This window comes from Adiantum capillus-veneris, chromosome 2, assembly GCF_014529385.1.
Source record: "Adiantum capillus-veneris isolate H3 chromosome 2, ASM1452938v2, whole genome shotgun sequence".
NCBI classification, from domain to species: Eukaryota; Viridiplantae; Streptophyta; class Polypodiopsida; order Polypodiales; family Pteridaceae; genus Adiantum; species Adiantum capillus-veneris.
Window position 1 is genome coordinate 52,087,262 of NC_140932.1, and position 22,774 is coordinate 52,110,035.

The following is a 22,774-nucleotide window of genomic DNA, read 5'->3' on the forward strand; positions in this document are numbered from 1 at the left end:
TGTAGTAGCACTGAAAACCATTCCTAGGGCTTCTCTTTCAGTAGTTGTGTACCCTTGCTCAGCCTGACTAAACCTTCGACTAGAAAAGTACACTGGATAATCAGTTCTTCCTTCTGGTTGAGCCAATATTGCTCCCATCGCCAGTCCTGAAGAATCGACTTGTACATGAAAAATGACATCCCAATTCGGTTGTTAAAGTACTAGCTTATTGATTATAGCATTCTTTAAACTCTGAAAACTTTCCTCACATTCAACAGTCCAATTGAATTTGTTGGTCTTCTTTGTGAGTTCATACAAAGGTAATACTTGGGAAGCAAACTTGTGCACAAATCTTCTATAAAAATTAATATATCCAAAGAAAGAACTTAACTCTGATGCATTGCAAAGCGCCCTGGTCTGTTGGACACACTGAATCTTGTCATTGGCAATTTTCGTACCATTCCTGGATACTACATGTCCCACTAACTGTCCTTTTCAGACCAAGAAAATAGATTTGAATGGGTTCAAACAGGTCTGCTTTTCCTGACAGTGCTGGAAAACCATTTTCAAAAAAAGTAAACCCCATCATACATCGTTGGAAAGTGGTTGGTGCATTGCAAAGACCAAATGGCATAACCAAATACATGAATGCTCCCCACTCTGTAATAAAAGTGGTTTTACTCCGGTCCTCAAGAGCAATCTGTAATTGGTTATAGCCACTATAACCGTCCATAAAGCTATACATTTCATAACCTGCAATTTCATCAAGCAACATGTCCGTGAAGGGTAATGGAAAGGGATCCTTAATGGTTTGAGCGTTCAACTTCCTATAATCCACACATAGTCTAAGATTTCTATTATTCTTGGGCACCACCACAATAGGAAATAACCAATCACTACTGGTAGTAATGAACCCATCCTTTAGAAGATTATCAATCTCTTCCTTGACCTTCTTAGCATAATTTGGATTCATTCGGTGTCATTGCAACCGCACTATTCTGGCATCTGGTTTCAATGGTATTCGATGTTGACATACCTTTGGATCTACTCCTTTGAGATCAGTATGATCCCATGCGAACACATCTTTGTACTACTGGAACATATGTCGGGCCTTCTCTTTCATCTTAGGATTCAGATGTTTGTTAACTTTGATCAATCTAGGACTTTTTTCAAAACCTAGATTCCAATCCTCTATTTTTTTATCATCTAGAAACAACCAGTTAGGCCCACCACCCTTTCTTTTGGTTGACTCATCAGCATAATCCCAAGACTGTCCCCTGAGCTCTGAACTGCTATTCTAATTTTCAGTAACTTCTTCAGAGTATGCTTGTTCAAAAACCACTGGTGTACTGGAATCAACAGGTTCTTCTGGCCTTCTAGTCAGCTGAACTGGGCGTTCTCCAGAGTTCAGTTCAGTGAGCTGGTCTAGAAACTACTTCTTTTGCTTTTCAGCCTAATCCTTGTCCAATAACACTGCGTTAAGATCTATTTTGGTTAATGGAAAAATATTCATTGCCGCCAGCATCCTCTTAATTTTCTTCATAGCTTCTGGCAAAGCTCTTCTGGTCGTAGCTCCTTTCGCCATCTCCTACTGTTGTTTGTTTGAATCTGAATTCTTTTATTGGCACCTTGTATTGTCAGAGTCTAATTAGCATAATCGTGAACAGCCTGTGCCGTTTGCAACCATGGATGCCCCAGTAGCATCCCATATGCGCCTTGCACATATAATACTAGGAAGCTAGTTTTGAACTTTTCTTTGCCCACTCTTATCTACATAATCTCTACCATATCAGTTGTCTGCGCCACTCGATGATCCTCCATTCGAACTTTGAAAGGTGTTGGTGTCAGGTTTGTAATACCCATCCTTTGCTGAAGATGTGCCCCCATGACATTTACTCCTGCTTCTCCATCCAGTATGACACCAGATAGTGGATCCCACTGTTTTCTAACCTTGTAATCTACCTGGATCACCGGTACTTCATCATCTCTGACAGCAGCCAAGTCAACTGCTCTGGCTTCCGCCTCAGCCTTCCTTCGTTGTCTGATGAACTTTGCTGCTTCAGGCAAAGTTTTTCTAATGTCATCTAGCTCAACTGTGAGTTTCTGAATTCTGTCACAAATCTTGACATGAATTTCCTCCCTCTCATGATCAGAGTTGTTATCAGAATTTGAAGAATCAGAAGTTTTCGCACAGTACCATTTCTTTGTTTTGGTGCCTTCAGCTCCTCTATTAATCCCTAATTCTTCCATCAGTCCCTGAACTGCAGCCAACATGGTCTCGGGAATCCCAGATCCTGATTGATCCGGTTGTGTTTTCTAAGAAGACTGGCCTGGTATCTTTTGAATGACCCGAGCATCAAAACTCTCTGGCTGCTCTGGCAACTTCTTGGCTAAATCCTCTATAATTTTTTCTGCCAATTCTCTCTGCTCTTGCTATTCATCAACAACCTTTTCTTTACCCTTGGCCTTCCACACCTCTCTCTGCTGAGCCCATTTTCTACTTTCAGGACTGATTGGTTTCTCCAGTTTATCTCTCAATGACCACCCCTTTGCTCCGTGTAATTGCTCTTATAGGAACTGGCTCTGGAGCCTTCGCCTCAGTAGCTGCAGTAGTAGGTGTTTTTGGACAACACTGAGCCGCAAAATGCCCATACTTACCACAAGTATAACAGTTCAGACTTTGGTTTTGGAAATTACCACAACCCCGGCCCTGGCTACTATCCCCCTGGTACCTGCCATGCCCATTACCAGTACCATTGGAACCTCTTGGGATACACTGGTAGTCTCCACTCTAACTGGTTCAGCATTGGTAAATGCCACCACATACATATCTTTTCCCTTCTTGAAATGATGAATACAAATGCCACAGTTGTTCCATAAATGGCCATAGGCTTTACAGTAGTACACTGTGGACATCCATTGAAACATGATCTTTGGATTTACACTTTGAACACCAGGTTTCCATTCTTCGTACTGGTTGTTTGGTCTGGCTGGTTTCAGCAATCTGTCGAGCCATCTCATCAATCTTCCAAGATCCCTTCTTGGCCTTGTCTTTGCTCTTTTCATCTGAGCTACTGGAGGTCTTATTGGAATCAGAAGTCTCAGTAGAAGTACTGCTACTAGTGGACCTCCTATTCTTGTGACTCCTTTCCTTCTTTTGCCTGTTTTTCCAAATTCAAGGCTCGCTGCACCAAATCATTGAATTTCTTTGTTGGTGCGGGCACCTCCTGTTCCCTAAGCTTTTTACTGCGGAAACCATTTAAAAACCATGCTCGCAACCTTTTTTCTAATGGTGGATCCTGTAGCTGCCTAGTGAGCTCCTTGATTTTCTCAACATAACTTCTGACTGATAATTTTTTTTACTTATCTTATCGAGTTCACATAGGATATCCTCATCTCCTCTCTTGTCTAAATATTTGAGTCGGAAAGATTTGAGCACTTTGTTGTATGATCTGAGTTGGAAAGCTGGGTAATGGTAGTAGCATTTCCTTGCTGCATCCTTTAGTGTCTGAGGAAAGTATTCCCCCCAGTCATCTTCATCAATATTTTTCAACTAAGCATACTATTCAAAGGCTTGGATATGAACGTATGGATCATCTTTCTTCCCACCTTTGAACACTGGAAAAGAACTTTTCAATAAAGAGGTGTAATCATATCGATCAGCATTGTTTCTACCTCTTCCGATTTTAAAAACCTAACTCTTTCTTGAAGATTTCTTGTAATGGTCTGTATCGGCATCCAAATAAATTGCTTCATTATTCTCAGTTTTTGTTTCCTCCCTGACTTTTCTACTAGAATTGTGGCGACTGCCTTTACTGCCTTTGGCTCCTTCATCCCTCTATGTGGTCCGAGAATTCCTCGCCTTGCGTTCTTCCCTCTCAACCCTTCTTCTTCTGGACTGACTAGATTGTTGAGAATCATTGGCCTCATGAGCATGACTGTGCTCCTCCTGAGTCTCGGTATCAGTCACCAATTCATTCTTAGGATCAGAATCTCTTTCTGATTCCTCAGGGATAGGATCAACGCGGTAGGATGGTTTACGACCACGACTGGTTTTGGGTGCCATCACTTTAGCTGAAAATCCTAACTGGGAGAAGAGTTTTCTTGTCAACGAGCAAACAACTCTAACCACCATGATTGGTAATTGGAGCTAATCTCTTCAGATAGCTAATTCTATTGTTAGAACTTACAGCTACAAGTAAGTCATCAGTTTAGTCAGTGAAACTGGAATAGAAGGTGGAAACTGGACTGACATAATTAACTGAACTAAAATAGTATACTGGAATGAGAAACAAACTGGATGACTAAAAAAGCATTTACAGTTTTAGATTCAGATTCATAGTTTATGAATAACCAGTACAAGGTATAACATATTGAACCTCAATTGACTACAGTAGTAATGATTATAAAGTGGAGTTACAGGCGAAGAGATTGTAGCTCAGGAACTGCTTAGGAGGCTAAAACCAAGAGAACTAAGAAGTAAGAAGCCCAAAAGACAAGCAGCCCGATTATAATGTAATGGGTCCTATTTGTAGCCTCTAAAAGTTACTGTAGTAACTGCCGTGGTAATTATGTTGTGTGACCAATCCACTGTCCGGCTTCCAGGAGATAGTTTCCGCCTGTTGGAGCCGTCTTTTCCTTCTACACACACGCAGACATATACTTTTTTTTGTAAATCTTTGGGATTAATTTACAAGTGGGAAACCTCAAGGCAAGGAAAACCCACAGAAAAGATGATACACAAAAGCGAGAACACGTAAGTGTTCATTAGCAAAAAGCTAAAAGCATTCATAGGAAAGCCGATGCATGTCTGAAGTGATATCACCAACTTCCCAGGCAAAACATAAAGAATCTTGAAAATTTGAAAAGGATCAGCATCAGCTTGAGAGAACATGCAACTCTTGCGATGACGCCATAGAGTGGACAATAAGCCCAAAATCTGACCCACATCAGGAAACGAACACAACGAGAAGAGCAGATACGACGTGCATTGAGCAAAGAGCCTACAGGGAGCACTCCAAGCAAGCATCACCAAAGAAACAATCGCTCCTTCAAAGGCAAGTGGCTCTTCCAAAGGGTAGAAAGTGCTTTCATCCACCAGAAAGCGGGCTTGTTCATCGACCATAAAGCATTACCACGATCAGCAATCCATGGCTGAGACAGAAGAAGAGAGTAGACATTACTGACAGACATGGCCCGAAAGGGCGTTTCCTGGAGACACCAATCAGCCATGCGACCCTCATCAACAGACAAAAAATCAACCAGCATGTGTTGAATGTCTCTCCAAATCTGACGATAATGCATGCCCAATCCAAAACGAGGAGCGGTAAGAGGAAATTGTAAAGTGTACGGGCCCGCCTCAGTGCTGCATAACCTAATCCACTTTTTTAACACTAGGTTGGTAATGGGACACTTTTATGTCTTGCTAAGTGACCATTTTCCTTGAATTATGTCAAGAGTTTCAAAATGGATTTTGAGGTGCTATCTATAATATAGAAAGTTGTCTCATGAGCTGAAAAAAACTCGACATTTTTTTGGAATACCAATTCCATCTTTAACATTGTCCTTGCACAGCATTTCACAACCTAAACTGTGTGAAAAAACAGGTCCTGTTTTTTGGCCTTTTTTAACTTTTTGCAACTATACCACTCTAGAATTCATGTTTGTGAGGTCTATAATGCTAGGGAACTATCTTTAGTAGTCCTCAACATGTCCTGATGCTTCTAGGGAGAAATAAATATTAAAGTTGTAAGTTATGACCAGATTACAAAAATTGTCAAATCCTATTTTTTTAGCCAATTTTAGCTCTTCTATGATTTTTTTGGTGGATTTCATGATATCCAAATGCATTTTTTATTTTCTATGTCGCATATTGTAACATAAAGCTAACATTCCTTGAGTTTTGGGGCACCTAATACCCTATTTTTCATAGTACACAACGATGGTTGATTTTTTCGATTATAGAAGAAAACGAAACATTTTAGTATATCAAGTATATCTTTTTCAATATTGTTAGTTTCTTGTGACAACTACATGCATTTTGTAGGTAGTAACCATATCTAGTCATAAGGATCAAACTTGGCTAGATATTGAATAGTTTCTATGGGATTCTACAACTCATAATGTTGAACCCAGTTTTTTCATGTTTGCTGTATTTAACACTTCATCTTTGTCCCCAAGATTCCCCTTGGTAAGAGATATATTATTCTTTTGACATGCTCCATGGCTCCTTATGAACATAAAGGACAATAGGGAACTAAGAAAACATGCATATATTATTTGTATGGAGCGTGGCTATAGAAACTTTGATGATATGTTTGCAGAATGGTAAAAATTCAACTTTTTTGTACCTATTTATTTTGGCAAAACAAAAAATAGTGAGTGAGAAGCAATCATATGTTCTGATCACCAACCTATTGAAGTTAACTAGGGAATTTATCTCAAGTCCTACAAAAATCCCTAATCTTATTTTTATGCAACAAAACGTAAGAAATGACTGTTTTGATGAAAATGCACTGGTCCATCAACTTTGGAGGCTTGGTGTGACCAAAAAATGAGAAATTTTACAAGTTTCTTATTTTTTCTATGTGTAGTAGGCCTTGAACTATAATCTCATGAAAGGATTTTACAAAATGAGTGGATCTACTATGGTTTTGGAGGTTTTTTTCAAAACCCTCAAAGGACACTTTTATGTCCTGTTAGGTTACCAACCTAGTGTTAAAACAAGTAACATTCCGATTGGATAACCCAAATGCCTAACAATCACATTCGTGGAAACAATGTCCCCTAGCCACAACAAAGCATGCCAATCAGAATAATTCAATGGGAGAAGCTTCGACTTACAAAAATTAACTCTAAGACCAGCCGCAAGCCCATACAGCTCCAAAGCCTCCATAATCGTTCGAACATCAACCTGGCAATTGCGAGGCATAAACAAAGAGTCATCAGCATAAGCCTGCCCAATGAAATTGAGACCTAACGGTAACTGCAAGCCATGAAGACAACCAGTGGAAGTCAAATGGTCAAGATGCATCCACAAAGGATGGGTGGCAATAGCATATAACAATGCACTAAGGGGACAACCCTTTCTAATTGAGCAACCAAGAGGCTAAGATGTTGTCAGATCACCTTGAAGGATCCCCAAAGACGAACTACGAGCATAAAATAAATAAACAATATTGGCTAATTTAGGGCCAAACCCAAGACAACGCATCGTAGCCGCAATATAGTCCCACTGCACAGTGTCAAAGCCTTTTCAATGTCAACTTGCTTAACAAGCATATCCTTCTGCGTGTACTTCGCATATTCCATGCCAAATCATCACATTAGCCAAGTTGTCATTGATTTGATGATGCGATATGAAACCATATTGAGGTGTGTGTAACCCTGCAGTCCTTAATCCGATTCACCAATATCTTAGCCAATAGCTTATATACAATAGGCATCAACGTAATAGGCGTCCAATGCGAGAAATACTCACAAAGTGCTTGCGTGGGCAGCAATTTCAGCAAACCCTCTTTCCAAGACTTGGAAAATCTTGTTTCTCCCAAGCCGCATTCATCATGAAAAGCAAAGGCTCTTTTAGAGTCTCCCAAAAAGAAAGAAATAACTCCACATCAAGTTCATCCCAACTAGGAGATTTCCAGCGGCCCAATGAATGTAACACACAATTCAATTCAGAGTCAGTGAAAGGTTCCTCAAGGGATTGTGCATCCTGAGAGGAAACGATTGGTCGTACATGAGAGAGCAACAGCTGGTGTGCCTGACAAACCATTGTCGAGACTGGAGGTGGAGCAACAAAGACCGTCATGACTATAATGAAAAACCAAGGCATCCGCAAGTTCCGTTTTAGAGGACCAAACACCCGAAGGAAGCTTCACTCGTTTAATGTCCTGAGAAACCCTCGTGTGATGCAAGTGTTTGAAAAATTGTTTCGAAGCACAACCTTTGTCCACAAAAGCCCGTTGACGAGCCCTTTTTTAGATGATGACCAAACACCCGAAGGAAGCTTCACTCGCTTAATGTCCTGAGAAACCCTCGTGTGATGCAAGTGCTTGAAGAATTGTTTCGAAGCACAGCCTTTGTCCACAAAAGCCCGTTGACGAGCCCTTCTTTGCCATTTTTCAAGCTTTTATTTTTCATCAAGCTATATGCATACTGAAGCCTCACACAATTTCAACAATTCAGAGTCAGATAAAGGTCTCGAGTCAGCCAATTCTTGTAGATGTTGACAATCCTGCTTGGCATCTCTAACATTGCCGCAAGTCCAATGCATGTATTGTTTACCATAATCTTGAATAGCACATTGTACTCGCATGAAAAATCAAAACCAAGCAACATCAAGATCAAGATGCATGTGAGCAAGCAAGGGAGGATTAAGTCCAGAAATCATATCATGAAGGGCCTCATGAGAAAGGTAGGCATTGTTAATATGTAGTAGTTAACAATGTAGTAGATGCTTTCGAGGGGACACAATTTTTTGGCGAGCATTTTTCGGCGAGCGTTTTTTTTGGAATCCAATGAGCAGATTCCAAAAATATTCTCTCCCTGTCAACCTTGGAGAGTTGAGGATCCACTCTTTTTCTCTCTCTCCTTTCTCTCTCCTAGATTTCTTTCCTTGGTGAGAGCACACACACCAAGGAACAAAACACATCCAAATCATTAAACATACACACACTCTTTCAAATATTTAACACAAATCAATCAAAGATTGTGTTCCCTTGAGCAATAATGGTCTCTCTCTCCCTTCTCTTGTAAAGCTCTCTCTCTCTCTCTCTCTCTCTCTCTCTCTCTCTCTCTCTCACACACACACACACACACACACACACACACATTTGAACGTGACGCTCTGTTTCATTATCTCGCTCTATCAAAAATGTTCTATACCCTTGGCTAGGCTTGCGACCATCTTTGCTACTTACAACTATGTTCGGACATCATATGTGACATCGACCACTCTCAGTAAATGACCACTTAAAAATTTGTTTGGTAGGTTGCTAGCCCACATGCTCTCTGTTAATGATGACCACTTGTAACAAAATTTTGGAGAAAATGACAAAATTGCCTACGTAGTATTGTCTGTAGTGGAAACGGAGGTTGAAATGAGCCCGAATTAAAATTATGAGCTAATCAAGATCTACAAGTTTGCCTGAAGTATTTGGCAACCTACTCGCGCTCACCAAATCTCACCCAAATTAAAGAAAGTGAGCAGGCGGATGCTGGTGACTATGCCCGAGAGGACACAACCTACGTTGATTCCAATTGTTGGAATTAGGGTTGCAACGATGCACACACAGTTTGGAGAAGATGAAGAAGCTCAAGGCACACAACAGAGAGTGTATTGCTTAGTGCACAATAGAAAGATAAGTTAGTCCTAGAATGATGGGGGTATATACAATGCACGGCGAAAAAACCTCCTAGTGAGGGAAAAAATACCCCGCAATCCTAAGGGTGTTCACACACACATCACTACCACATATATGATAACAATTGAATATTTGAAAATGTCTTTTTTTAAGTTCTTCTTCTTTATATCACAAACCAAATAAAGAGAATGTCTTTTCCTGGAGTTTTGGTTTGTGATATAAAGAAGAAAACCCACGGTCTTGCATAATCTGGGAATTAGTTTCTTCTGCTATAAAGGAGAGTCCTCTTCATTTGGGGTTTTTTAAGATGGATCCATTAACTCCTTTTGTATCAATTCATGTTCATATGGTGCCAAGATAAAAACTAAACTCTGGGATGCTAAATTCTAGAAGGATCTCACATAGTTTAATCAAGAAAAATCAAGAATATTAGGATGCTGTTTGGGTTTTTGTACAAATCATGTATTGTGAGTTGTCAGTTGACATTTGTAACCGTTGTAACCGTTGTACTGTTCACCTCTTGTTATCTTTAGTAAAAATAAATAAGATAACACACACACACACACACACACACAATACAAACCTTCTAAAATTGGAGGAACTATGTAAGCTCTTTTTATATCATTACAACAATCATTGTTTATGCAATTCATCCTTAGATCATAGCTCTACAAAAAAAAAACCATGCAATGAGCTTCAAAGTGAGAGAATTTGCATTTTCATTTGGATGATTGCTTGCCATTGTCAATACAACAAACACTTCTTTTGTATTTACAGTGATTTTTGAATGAAAGATTGCCCCATCAACATACACTCTGGCGAGAGAAATGATTTATTCACTACTTCACATCCACAAATGCACTTGACACATTCTTAGTTTGACACCACACAGGTCTTGTAGTTAATATAGATATTGCAAAGCTGTTTTATGATATTGCCTCCAAATCAAACTCCACAATAAAATTTACAGTATTGCAATGTGGGATATCAATGTTACCAAGCAAACTATGGAATTGCTCCTTAGTTGGTCACAATGGCATCCACTTGTGTACCAATATTTTAACATGTCCTGTAAATTCATAACATTCTATGAAACAAGGCTCCATACCTACAGAGTATATTTTGTACCCGAGTATGTGCCTACGATTTTTAAAAAAGAAAGCAGGAGGCGAATCACTTTAGACGCGATGAGTAAGGGCCATATTGAAAGTGCTAATTTGTCAGAGCATTCGTGCGAAGCAGGGGGAATCATGCACGTGAGGATGGCAGCAGTTGCAACCTACAATCGCATGAATCGGGGGGATCGTACACGTGAGGATGGCAGCAACTGATAGCAAGAGGGCGGCATCAACAACAGCAAGCTGTGGGAGTTTTTTTCTTAATATATAGAGGTCCCGTGCAGTCAACGAAACTAACATGATGTGTTGGTTAGCTCAGTTACTTTGATTAGCGCAGGGTCGAGTTTGAATCTGGCTAGAGATCTTTTGTTGCATGTGCGCCTGTCTGAAGAGGCGATGAACGAATCGGATCTGGGAAAATTCTATGCAAATATAATAAGAACCCCACCAATATGAAGTATCTTTTCACTATCTTTGTTGCTTGCATATACGCAATCAAAATCTATTGAAATTTGAGTTTAATGTTAGGATAGTAGCTCCTCACTTGTGAAGGTATTGCTTTTTATTTGAAAGCTATGCAATACACTTGCTCAGAAAGTTCAATTGATTTGAAAGCTATGCAATGCACTAGCTTGTTCAGATAAAAGTCTCTTCTTCCTTCCAAATTAACATCTTATTCATCCCCTTTGTTTATGCTGAAGGGTATCCCCCCCCCCCCTTCTGATTGATGGAAACTATAGTACTGATTTCTGTGGGCATTGATTCACTCATCCCAGTTCTTCCTAGTTGGAACAGGATGACTACGGCTTCAAAAGGATAACCTTGCCACAGCCAACTTCTGAAGAGCAACCGCAGGTCTATCAATCACCGTCTAACAATATAATGCTGCCGTACAAAGTATGGTTGGAGTTTCATGCAAGGACCTCAATCATCAGCCATCTTGCGATCCAATGGACTCCCCTAGTGTTTGTGGTCCTCGCCATCCAATGGACTCCGGCAGTGTGCACCGTCCAATACGACGTCATCAATGTCATCACCTCCACGCTTATCCTCTCCATCACCACCTCCATACTGGTCCCTCCAATCTTGACTGCCCTCTGCCCAATGTCCCTGATACCATTGTGAGCAAGAACGCTTCTCTCCATCTATATCTTGTGCCACATCATCCTCGTCATGAGCTCCATGCAGGTCCCCTGTTTCTTGGCTGCCCTCTTTCTCATGCCGCATTGCCCGTTCAGGTCATGAAGAGAAGACCTCTGCTTCACAGGCACCATTATTATGGAATAACTTAATGCATTTCTTGGAAAAAAATTCTCCAATTGAAGACCATCTTCGGCACTATGCATGCACTATGTATTTCCACTTTCTGATCTAGCCCAGACCTCAGTATATGAAAATCCATCTATCAATTGGAGAACTTCAGTATGTTACATAAAACTCACCCGTGTCCCTTACAGAGTCCAGCAGGATGATTAACTCCAAAGCCGCTGTATTAAGTTCCTGTCAGAGATTTCTAGTCAGAAAGCAAAGGACCTTCAAGTAAATAAGCTGCCAAAAAAAGTGATCTTGGTGGGGACATGCCGTTTCAATTTTTTTCAGTTTTACTCATGGCACACCCATTGATTAGTTCCTGAGGACAAAGTTAGAGCCAAACATGAGGCAACAGCTATTTGAACACACCCACAATTTTCCATGCAGATCATGCAGAATAGGAGACTGCATGTGTTGTTCTCGTAATGCACCATGAGAGCAAACAACCTACTCCAAGCATAGACACAATTACAGACATTCTAAGAAGACACACCTCTATTGCCTTTTTCAAGCTTGCAACTTTAGTAGGGTCATCTTCCGAAGAAATTTGGCTAACCTGGACAGATAAGCAAGATTCATAAGATCACTTTCTCAAGATTAAAGCGTGTAACACAACAGAACCAGTAAATTGTGTCACACGTCAGACTAAGATTACCAAAAAGATCAGACACTGCAGGGTTGGATCTTCACCTCTTCATCAAGGGAAGATAACTGCAAGAAATTCCACAACAGCATACGCAACAAGTCATCTTCAGGCATTATATCCATTTGAGGCAAGTCAGAAACAGACCCGCCATCTGGTCCAGATTCACCTTCCCTCACTCCAGTTTCTCTCTTTCCCTTCTTAATGTTGCTACTTTCTGGCATGTGATGGCCCATCATAAGATTAGCTAGCTGGCCCTTGTTGAAACTATGCAACTGAGGTCCTTCAACAAACTCATCCGTTGGTGACAACTGTAAAATCAAGTTAGAATATCAGAAGATGTCTTTTGGAAAACTCATAACTTCTCTATGGAGACTAATAACCAAAACGTTCTGGAACAATATCGCACTTACAGACGGATGACTCTTTGTTTTATACAACCTCACTAAAACCCAATTTATGAAAACCATTGAAAAGGGTAAGGGAAAAAGAACTCACATCATTGCTCAAAAAACTCTTTTCGAATTTCCACAGCATGCCTAGCAGTTAAATTGCAAAAAAAAAAAAAAAAACAGAGTGCCAACCTAGGTGGGTAGCTAGCCCTATGATCTAGGTACCAACACATGCCCACGGTGGAGTTTCGGTCCTCTAGACAAGCAGGAGATGCCCTCACTGCCAAAAACCCCCCATCAAATCCTCCATGGTGCAACCCAAGGAAACTGGGATCATTATGCCATCATTCAGGCTCCAACCATTGTCACACTTTTTGCAATTCTTCCAGAGTGTCAAGATGAGCACCTTTACGAATTTTCAAGAATCATTGGAACGGTATTTCCTTTGGCCAAGTCTAAAAGCAGACATCGATCACCAAGTAGGCAGGGAATGCTTAGGTTGCCAAAAAGTCAAGTACGATCGGCATAATTAGTTCTCAGGGATTACCCATTAACAACTCATAAAATTTTTGAGGCCGGCTCATAATTCCATTCCTCCATTTCGGGATTCCATCCAGCAGTAATGGACCCTCCATGTGCGTCCATAGAGTATCCCCTCTCCTCAAAGATTCCAGCTAGCAATGGAGGGGACCATGTATTATCAGTCAAATCCCTATGTCCATGAGAAACTTGAATAGAAGCCTAACAGTCAACAGTATAAGAAGAAAGAAGAAAATGAGCAGCAACCATTAAAATGGCTAGTCAATCTCCACTTCCTAAGTCAATTTCACAAGTGGCTACAAACCCATCCACTTAGTTGCAACAAGTTGGCTAATTGCTAAATCACCAGAACATGGGCTGCTGAAGAATGCCAAAATATCTCAGATGACCCTACAAATGCTGTGGGCCTTAGGGCAGCCAGGAGGGCTTGTTATGTATAAATAAAATTATGTGGAGATTTCACGAGATTTGGCCCCAAGTTCCAAAACGCAGCTCACCTAGAACCACAGAACCTCGAACTTTGTATGTAGGTATCCTCACATTCTGGTTGCAAGAAAAGTGGCCTCAAGCTCCCAAATTGGAGAAAAGCACAATGTGCACACCTGACTTTAGGCTCATAAAATGCATATCCCCCCAATGGCTCCTCCAATCTGGATGAGACCTGAGACATGACTCGGGCTCATCCTAAGCTACATGCTAATGTTGCCAGATGCCCACCGAAGTGTAATAGCATACCTTGTACAAACAATGCAAAGAGACTATCACTAGACAAAACCTAATCTAATGGGCTAGCCCACACATGCAGGTCCTGCAAACAGGCAAGTATTTGCATATGCATATGTACAATAAATAAATGTATGTTAGCTCCACACACGCACACATAAACAGCATCACATATAATCTCCAACATATGAAAAATTAAAAATCAGTACAATCCAGGCACCAGTAAACACAAGTTCGGTATTTTAGATAGTAGGTGTGTGTGTGTGTGTGTGTGTGTGAACATGTTTCAAGGCACTGATGTTGATCTGTTTCCCTATTTTAAATTGTTGCTTGCCAAGCGCTATATTTTGCTATAATGCTGGGGACATTACTCTTGATGCATACAAGATTCACTTCGACTGTTTCTAGCCCTCAGAGCCTCATGGTGCCCCATTTTTTGTATCTCTTCTTTTTCGTGGGTTTTCCTCGCTTTGAAGTTTCCCATTTGTAAATTACATCAGCAAGATTTACAAGAAAAAAAAAAGAGTGTGTGTAAACATGTAAGTGTTTACATGCAGGTAATGTAAGAAGTCACCATATATAGAAAATATGTATGTATGCAGCTACACACACACACACACACACACACACACACATGCAGAGATCAGATTTTATACGTGTGGGGCTACACACGTAAGTAAAATAACTCAGTACGATCCAGCTTCAAACAGAATCAAATCAAGCATGTCTCTAACAAGAAGCAGACAAACAAACAGAAATGGAAAAAAGTGACAATTCAAAGCAAAACAGAGCAGTTCAGGCAGTATTTCTCTATCTGATCAGACAAACAAACAAAAATCGACAGAAGTGAGCAATCCAAAGCAAAATACCCCTGTGTTGTTTCTGTCTTCGAATCCCTTAACAAGAGATGCCAACATGTTTGTGTGAATTGCAGGTAAAATTGATGAGGGTTTCGACTTCATGTTCGAAAGGGCCAGACACGAATGTGAACCATGCTCCTCATTCATGAGGACCGCATCTTCATCTTGCTCTCTTCAAAACCCATCACATGTAGTACTTCAGCCCAATTTCGTGTGAGAATAAAATGAAAACGCACAGATGGAAGCAATGTCAGACAGGCAAAACCAACCCAGACACCAATGCTTCAATGTTGGATCTCAATTCGCTTATTATTGCCTGATGCTTCTCAATCGAGATTTCCAAATGCAACCGCAATGAGACCAGCAGTATTTCTTGAGCCTGGATAAGAAGAAAAAAATTAAAATGACAGCCAGGGTCTTCCAGGAAATATGGACCTAAAAGAATGCTTTCTCAAAACAAGAGAGGAAGAAAGAAAGAAACTCGTATTTGCATCATTTAAGGGCCAAAGCTTTGCCTGTAGGAAAATCCGATAAAACTGTTGGGATTATATTCCAGTTCCCGGTGTCAAAAGAAAGGAAAATACAGAAGAAAGAATCTCTAACATTTTAATAGAGGATGGAAACAAAGTGCTGGCTAAACTGAGTACACATATTCGACACCAGGATAGCAAAATGACTTTCCAACTCTTGTTGAGCCCTTTGAGTTAACTAATGTCAGGAAGTAAATCTTAAGCCGACTTCATGCAGCTCTAATTTGTACTCTGTTGAATGAAATTCTCTATCTCCAAAATGAGCCTTAGAAATGCCCAATAAGGTGTGGCAAAGTCATGCAGATGCTTCTTTGAAAAGGAAAGAAGCACCTGTCTTACCCAGGTGATGCCTTCCGGATGTGCGGCTATGAAGGCCCGAGCAACCTCTATGTAAGCGCGCGCCTGGATCTTTCGCAAATCTGTGGCCGATCGATTATCGCTAGTGTCTCCCATGGCCTGCTAATTCTCCTCTGCTACGCCTTGGCGCGACGAAGGATGATGATCTTCTTCTGCAGTGAAGGACGAGATCACCATGCAATGAAGAGTGAAGTAATCTGGCGTCTACACCTACATTCTAATTTCGCATTAAGTGGTTTTTAGAGGGAAAATGAAATACAAATTTATTTTGTTGGAAATAGGATTGCAAGGAAACACACACACCTTGGAGAAGACCAAGGAAACTAAAGGCACACAGCAGAGAGTAGTATTACATAGTGTGCAATGAAAGATAAGATAGCCCTAGAGTGATGAACGTATATACTATGCACGACGAAAAAACCTCCTAGTGAGGAAAAATTTACTCCGACGGTCCTAAGTGTCTTCACACACATCACTACCGCATGTATATAGTAACAAACCCCCCTGGGAGTGATCCAGTGAACGAGATCCGTCACATAGAGTATAGGGAAGTGCCATGCCACGAGGACATGATTAGTCCTCAAAGGGGAGTAAGCCCAAACCTTCATCGAAAGCTTCGAACTTCTCACGAGACAATGCCTTTGTGAAAAGATCTGCAAGATTGTCCTGTGTTGGCACATAAGCCAAACCGATCTCTCATGCTGAGAGTCTCTCCTATCATAGTGGTAATGTACCTCAATGTGCTTTGTGCGAGCATGAAAAACTGGGTTCCTTGCAAATGTCAATGCGCTCTGATTGTCATTGTATATGATGTTGGCAGTGTCTTGTCCAACACCCAAATCAGCCATAAGACGTCTAAACCATACACACTCAACCGTAGCCGTGAAGACTGCCTTGTACTCAGCCTCACAAGTGGAAATAGCCACAGTAAGTAGCTTCTTGCTCAACCATGATATGCATGAACTGCCGAGCATAAAACAAAAACCACTCGTGGACACTCGCGTGTCATAACAACCAGCCCAATCTGAGTCTGAAAAAGCATGTAAATCTGGCGGCAATGATCCCCCCTTGGGATAAAACAATCCAAGATGTAAAGTGCCACTCAAGTAGTGAAGCATCCTCTTAACAGCCTGCCAATGCTTAGACCCTGGGCTATGCATAAATTTGATGACATGTGAGATTGCAAACTAAATATTCAGCCTCGTGTTGCATACATAAATTGTGAGGTCCCTGTCCCTTGTCGAGAGGAGCGGAGTACCTTTGATAGGTCTCCAATCCTGAGAAGGAAAAACCAACGGACATTGCCTTAGCTACTACGTAACAACGGGCATGAACCGTTAGTGAAGGATTGGTCCTATCTCGCTATGGCGGAGCGTGACCACCATAACCCTATCTAAAAACTATCTATAATCAATTATACCTAAAAGTATAAATCTTAGAGTGACCAACCTGTGCGCTTTTTTCCTTATGTTTCAGAAGCACAGTCGCCAAGGTTTGTCTCTTTTAAGATTTATGACTTTAAAAAAAAACAATTTTTAGCGTTGGAAAGTTACCCGACTCATCGGGTCCACCCGTCCATAGAATGATACCGTCGGGGTATCATCCTCCCACTTTCCACCCCGCACTCACCCTTCTTTTGTTATCTAATTACTACCACACTGTTTAAACATACATGTTCCCTTACTTTATTTATGATACTGGTTCGTTAAAACAGCCCTTCAAACAGTATTACAAACAATAGTCAAACAAGGAGTCGTCCAATTTTAAACCAACAACCTTTAGATTAGGTTCACTCAAGAATCTCTATCGGCGCTATTATGTCCGATCGGTATATACATTATTTATAAAAACCCTTGTCTTCATGAGCGTCCCATACCGCTCGACAAGTACTCGTTGTGCTAATCTGGACGTACTCCCGCCACAGCAACAACGGTGCCAATCTGGGCGTCATCCTCACGCCACGACAAAACAAAACTGCAGTATCCAACTGGGCTAATCTGGGTGTACTCCCACCACAGCATCAGTAGTGCCATCCTGGGCGTCATCTCACGTCTCGGCAACTGCCACATAATACCAGCGCTAATAAGTAGAGAGACTTGAGAGAAACCATACCGAAGGTTTTGGACAAACATTCTTTCCTATAGCAACCAGTTTAACCAGACATTCTTTCCTACTTGTCAAACATATGCCGAGTTTCTTGGGGTTAAGCCCCGTGGTTTCGGTTCGTGTTTTCTTTTCATAAGGTAAATAATATATTCCTATGGTCTCGCATATACAATGATGCATAACTTGAAACTGCAATACTAACATGTACCATAGCTCCGATTGGTCCGATTGGTGGAGACATAGCATGTTCCGCAGGAGTTCCACCGTTACTTGTACCAGCTTCATGATCATTAGCGCTTTGGGTTCGAGCACGCTTTGGAGCCATTTTTTTGTACTACATGAAGGGGATCGGGGAGCACCACAGACGGAGAGTGAGAGAGAGAGAAGGAGACACACACACGATGTGGGTGGGGAGACTGTGAAGTGGCAGCTCCCCCTATACAGTATACTCACTATAAGTATAGGGTAACAGTGGGCAGGCGCGGGCGCCCATGACCTAGGTGACCGGTCAAGGCACATAGGCCTTAACCCCAACAACCTCCCACTTAAAGGCCAATGTGCCTTTAAGCAAGATCTACTAGTGTACAACTAATAGAAGGTGAGATATTCTCTCAACCTATGCCCACTGACTCTCGATGAGCTAGTGCATCCGGCTCTACTGATAGACAAACATCCTGCTGCGGAAGCCACACAGAGCTAGCTCCAAGCTCTGCAAAGAGTCTACAAGAGCTCATGCACTCCTGCAAGTATTGGTCCAATACCTGCAAACCTCCCCTATGCTCTATGCCGAGATCAGTCATCGAACAACTAATCAACCCTGCTGCAAATGCTCCCACTGCAGCTGCTATGTCGGGCCTCGAGATCAGCATCTCGTACATGAGGACACCGAACGTTGATGCAACCCTGACAACCTCTGCCACCTCCAACTCAGAACTCAACTCATGGCAATCCTGTCCCCTATCATAGAGACCATGGCACTCTGACTCCGAGCTCTGGAGTGACTCCTCGTGCCCACCACATATCACATGTGTACCAAGAGTATCCATCTGTCCTGAATCTGCATCAAGCTCTGGCATAAGCATATCAAGAAATGACTCCACAATATCCGACATCTCAGCATCCATGTGAGTCATCTCTGTCATCACCTCTGATGACTCATCCTGCTGTGACTCACTAGAGCTATCCCACTCTACCTGTGCATCCGTAGACGCAACTTGCACAACAAGGTCACTGCTCTGCACTCCATGCAAAGAATCCTGCAACCCACAAGCAAAAGAGACTCGCCTGCTCTCTCGCTCTCTACCTGGCTGCATGATCACAGAGACAACACCGTCTCTCGCGTGATCCACATGCAATGGGTAACCTGTACCACTCCTGGCACCTCTCGCAATCACTAGCGAACCCAAATGCATCACAAAATCTCGCTCTCGTAGCGAAATCTGGCATCCACAATCTCTAAGCTGACCAATCGAGATCAAACTCACTATCAAATCTGGTACATAGCGCACATTGTTAAGTATGGAGCCTGATTTACCCTTGTAATTTTCTCTGGTAAAAGCGCACATTTGTAAGGCCCCCATTATGAGGAGAAGCCATTGTGTGTGAAGGAAAATCACTCACCGGAAACCAAAATTTTCACGGATAAGAATCAGGGGCAACTTTAAAGGCCTCGGGGGCAGAGACCCCCGAGACTTTTTTTTCCGCCAGAATATTATGGCCGGACGGCGGCCGGAAAGTGGTCGGAAAACAACCGGTCGGTTGGCCGGTGGCCGGTAGTCAATGGCCGATGGCCGGTGGTCGGAAGTCAATGGCCGGTGGCCGGTAGTCGGAAGTCAATGGCCGGTGGCCGAATTCAAAAGCGGACTTGTCTTCTCAAGGGCGGCCACACATGGGCGGATTGGAGGGTCCGATTTGGACTTATTCGCACAAGGGTGGCTACACATGGGTGTCTCTCATAAGAGAGGGCAGCCCTTTTGGCCTATAAAAGGAGGCCATTTCTACACACATTTCATAGTGTGAAGTTGATGCAACAAGGTGAGTGTGAGGTGGTGAGAGTGAAGCAAGGCGGGAGCTCCATTAAGGGTATAATCCCTTTGTAAACTACTTCTTGTTTTGAAGTACTAAAGCCATTGAGTGGCTGCTTTCCCGTGGACGTAGCCCACATTGGGTGAACCACGTATATCGTGTGTACTCTCTCTCTCTCTCTCTACTCTATAATCTCGTGTATATAAATCTGTCTCTCTCCATTAAGTAATCTACTCAATTATCTATTTAGCTACGTCTTATTTCCTAACAACTGGTATCAGAGCAAGGTTTGCTCGTAGCTAAATTATCTCAAGGAAAGGATTCCTTGAATTGAGTGGGAGTTATGGCGGAGGAAGGGAAGCTCAAGATTGAGAAGTTCAACGGCAAAAACTACCAACATTGAAAGATGCAAATTGAAGACTATCTCTACCGGAAGGACCTCTATTTGCCACTAGGCGGTCTTGCGAAGAAGCCCGCAACAATGGCAGATGAAGCATGGATTGTCCTTGATCGAAAGGCACTGGGAACAATCCGGTTAAGCTTGGCGTCAACGGTGGCCTTCAATGTTTCGGAGATGAAGACCACGGAGGACTTGATGAAGTCACTTGACGACTTCTACGAGAAACCATTGGCATCCAATAAGGTATTTCTTATGAAGCGCTTGTTCAATCTAAAGATGGCAGAGAATGGTTCAGTTGCAGAACACCTAAATGACTTTAACACAAACATAAGTCAACTTCGATCAGTGAAAATCAATTTCGATGATGAAGTGCGAGCTCTCCTTATACTATCATCTCTACCGGATAGTTGGGACAGCCTTGTGATGGCTGTAAGTAATTATATCTCTGGCACAAATACTCTTAAGTTTGATGATGTTGTGGGTGTTCTTCTAAGCGAGGAAATGCAAAGGAGAAGCACAGGAGAATCATCAAGTGCTGCACTATCAGTGGAAACAAGAGGAAGGCCTAAGGAGAGGTTCAAAAACCAAAAGGTTCGTGATCGCTCAAGGCGGAGCAAGTCACGCACAAAGTCAGTTCTTGAATGTTGGAACTGCGGCAAGAAGGGCCACGTCAAGAAGGATTGCTGGTCCAAGAAGAAGAAGGAGACAGAGTCTCAAGACAACAAGCCAACATCGGAGGCCAATGTGGCAGGTAAAGTAGAGCAAGATGCTCTAATTCTCTCATTAGACAATGTGTCTAATTCTTGGATAGTAGATTCTGGGGCTTCATTCCATGCGACACCACACAAGCAACATTTCCAAGACTACACCAAAGGTAATTTTGGGTATGTATACTTGGGAGATGATGAAGCTTGTGAGATTGTCGGCAAAGGTACAGTTTCTGTCAAAACTGCTAACGGAAATGAATGGAAGCTTAAAGATGTTAGGCATGTTCCTTCTCTTCGGAAAAATTTGATCTCTACAGGACAATTGGACGATGAAGGTCACAACATTGCATTCGGAAATAAATGGTGGAAGATCTCAAAGGGATCTTTGGTGGTTGCTAAGGGTGAAAAAGTCGGTACACTTTACTTGTGTACTGTTAGCACGCAACCTTCAGCTTGTGCAGCAACTACAGAAGTTGACAGTGCGGTGTGGCACTACCGACTTGGGCATATGAGTGCCAAAGGAATGCAAATCCTTCAAACAAAGAAGCTTCTACCAGGTTTGAAAGAAGTGGACTTAGAGTTCTGTGAAGATTGTGTTTATGGTAAACAAAAGAGGGTAAAATTTCAAAAATCAGGAAATGAAAGAAAAAATAATAAACTTGAGTTGGTTCATTCTGATGTTTGGGGTCCTGCAAGTACACCATCACTTGGTGGCTCATTGTACTATGTAACATTCATAGACGATGCGACTAGAAAAACATGGGTTTATGTCATGAAGAATAAATCCGATGTATTTTCCATATTTCAAAGGTGGAAAGCCTTTGTGGAGAATGAAACAGGTACCAAGGTTAAATGCCTCAGATCCGACAATGGAGGTGAATATTGCAGCCAAGCTTTTGAAAGCTTTTGTGCTAGCAATGGAATTTGGAGGCAAAGGACAACCCCAAGGACACCTCAACAAAATGGGATTTTGGAAAGGATGAACAGGACAATCATGGAATGAGCACGAAGCATGCGGCTACATGCAGGCCTACCGCTTGAGCTTTGGGCGGAAGCTGCAAGTACGTCTGTGTACTTAATCAATCGGTCACCCTCAACAGCATTGGATGGGGGAGTTCCAGAAGAGGCATGGACAGGTAAACCGGTGAATTATTCATTTCTCAAAGTGTTTGGGTATGAGGCTTTCATGCACATAGATAGAAGCCTAAGATCAAAGTTAGATGCAAAGTCCAAAAAGTGTTTCTTCATTGGCTATGGAGAAGGAGACTTTGGGTATCGCCTATGGAATCCTGAAGATGGTAAAATCTTAAGGAGTAGGGATGTAATTTTTAACGAACAAAATATGTACAAAGATTACTTGGAAAGAAAACAAACAAAAGAAACAGGTGATGAGTACATGGAGCTTGAGGACGGTGAAGACTCAAGGACTGCAAACGGTGACAATGTGCAACAACGTCAACCAAATGAGGAGCCTCAACCTATTCCCCGAAGATCTACAAGAGCAAGTAGACCTCCAGAAAGGTTTGTCCCTTCCTTCAACCATCTCTTGATCTCAGATTCTGGAGAGCCGGAATCATATGAAGAAGCTATGCAACATGAATCCAAAGAAGAATGGACGAAGAGCATGCAAGTGGAGATGGACTCACTACATCGCAACCAAACATGGGAGTTGGTTGAGTTGCCTAAAGGTAAGCGGGCACTTCAAAACAAATGGGTGT

General features: G+C 41.9%; 1 protein-coding gene across 3 annotated transcripts; it reads right to left on the reverse strand.

The window, feature by feature from the left end:
* Positions 1–10,915: 10,915 nt before the first annotated feature.
* On the reverse strand, positions 10,916–16,010 carry LOC147462781 (uncharacterized). Of its 3 annotated transcripts, none has more exons than XM_086527343.1 (7): positions 15,801–16,010; positions 15,201–15,310; positions 14,941–15,103; positions 12,464–12,727; positions 12,267–12,329; positions 11,905–11,962; positions 10,916–11,718 (listed from the first exon to the last, which is right to left on the reverse strand). In XM_086527343.1, exons 1-7 carry the CDS (start codon positions 15,912–15,914, stop codon positions 11,702–11,704), a joined length of 789 nt encoding a protein of 262 aa, XP_086383469.1. In that variant the 5' UTR covers positions 15,915–16,010; the 3' UTR covers positions 10,916–11,701. The 3 variants fall into 3 exon arrangements, with proteins under 3 accessions (XP_086383469.1, XP_086383460.1, XP_086383479.1); XM_086527334.1 differs by having other exon boundaries at positions 15,792–16,010; XM_086527353.1 differs by lacking the exons at positions 10,916–11,718; positions 11,905–11,962 and adding an exon at positions 12,024–12,092 and having other exon boundaries at positions 15,792–16,010.
* Between the last annotated feature and the right edge of the window lie 6,764 nt (positions 16,011–22,774).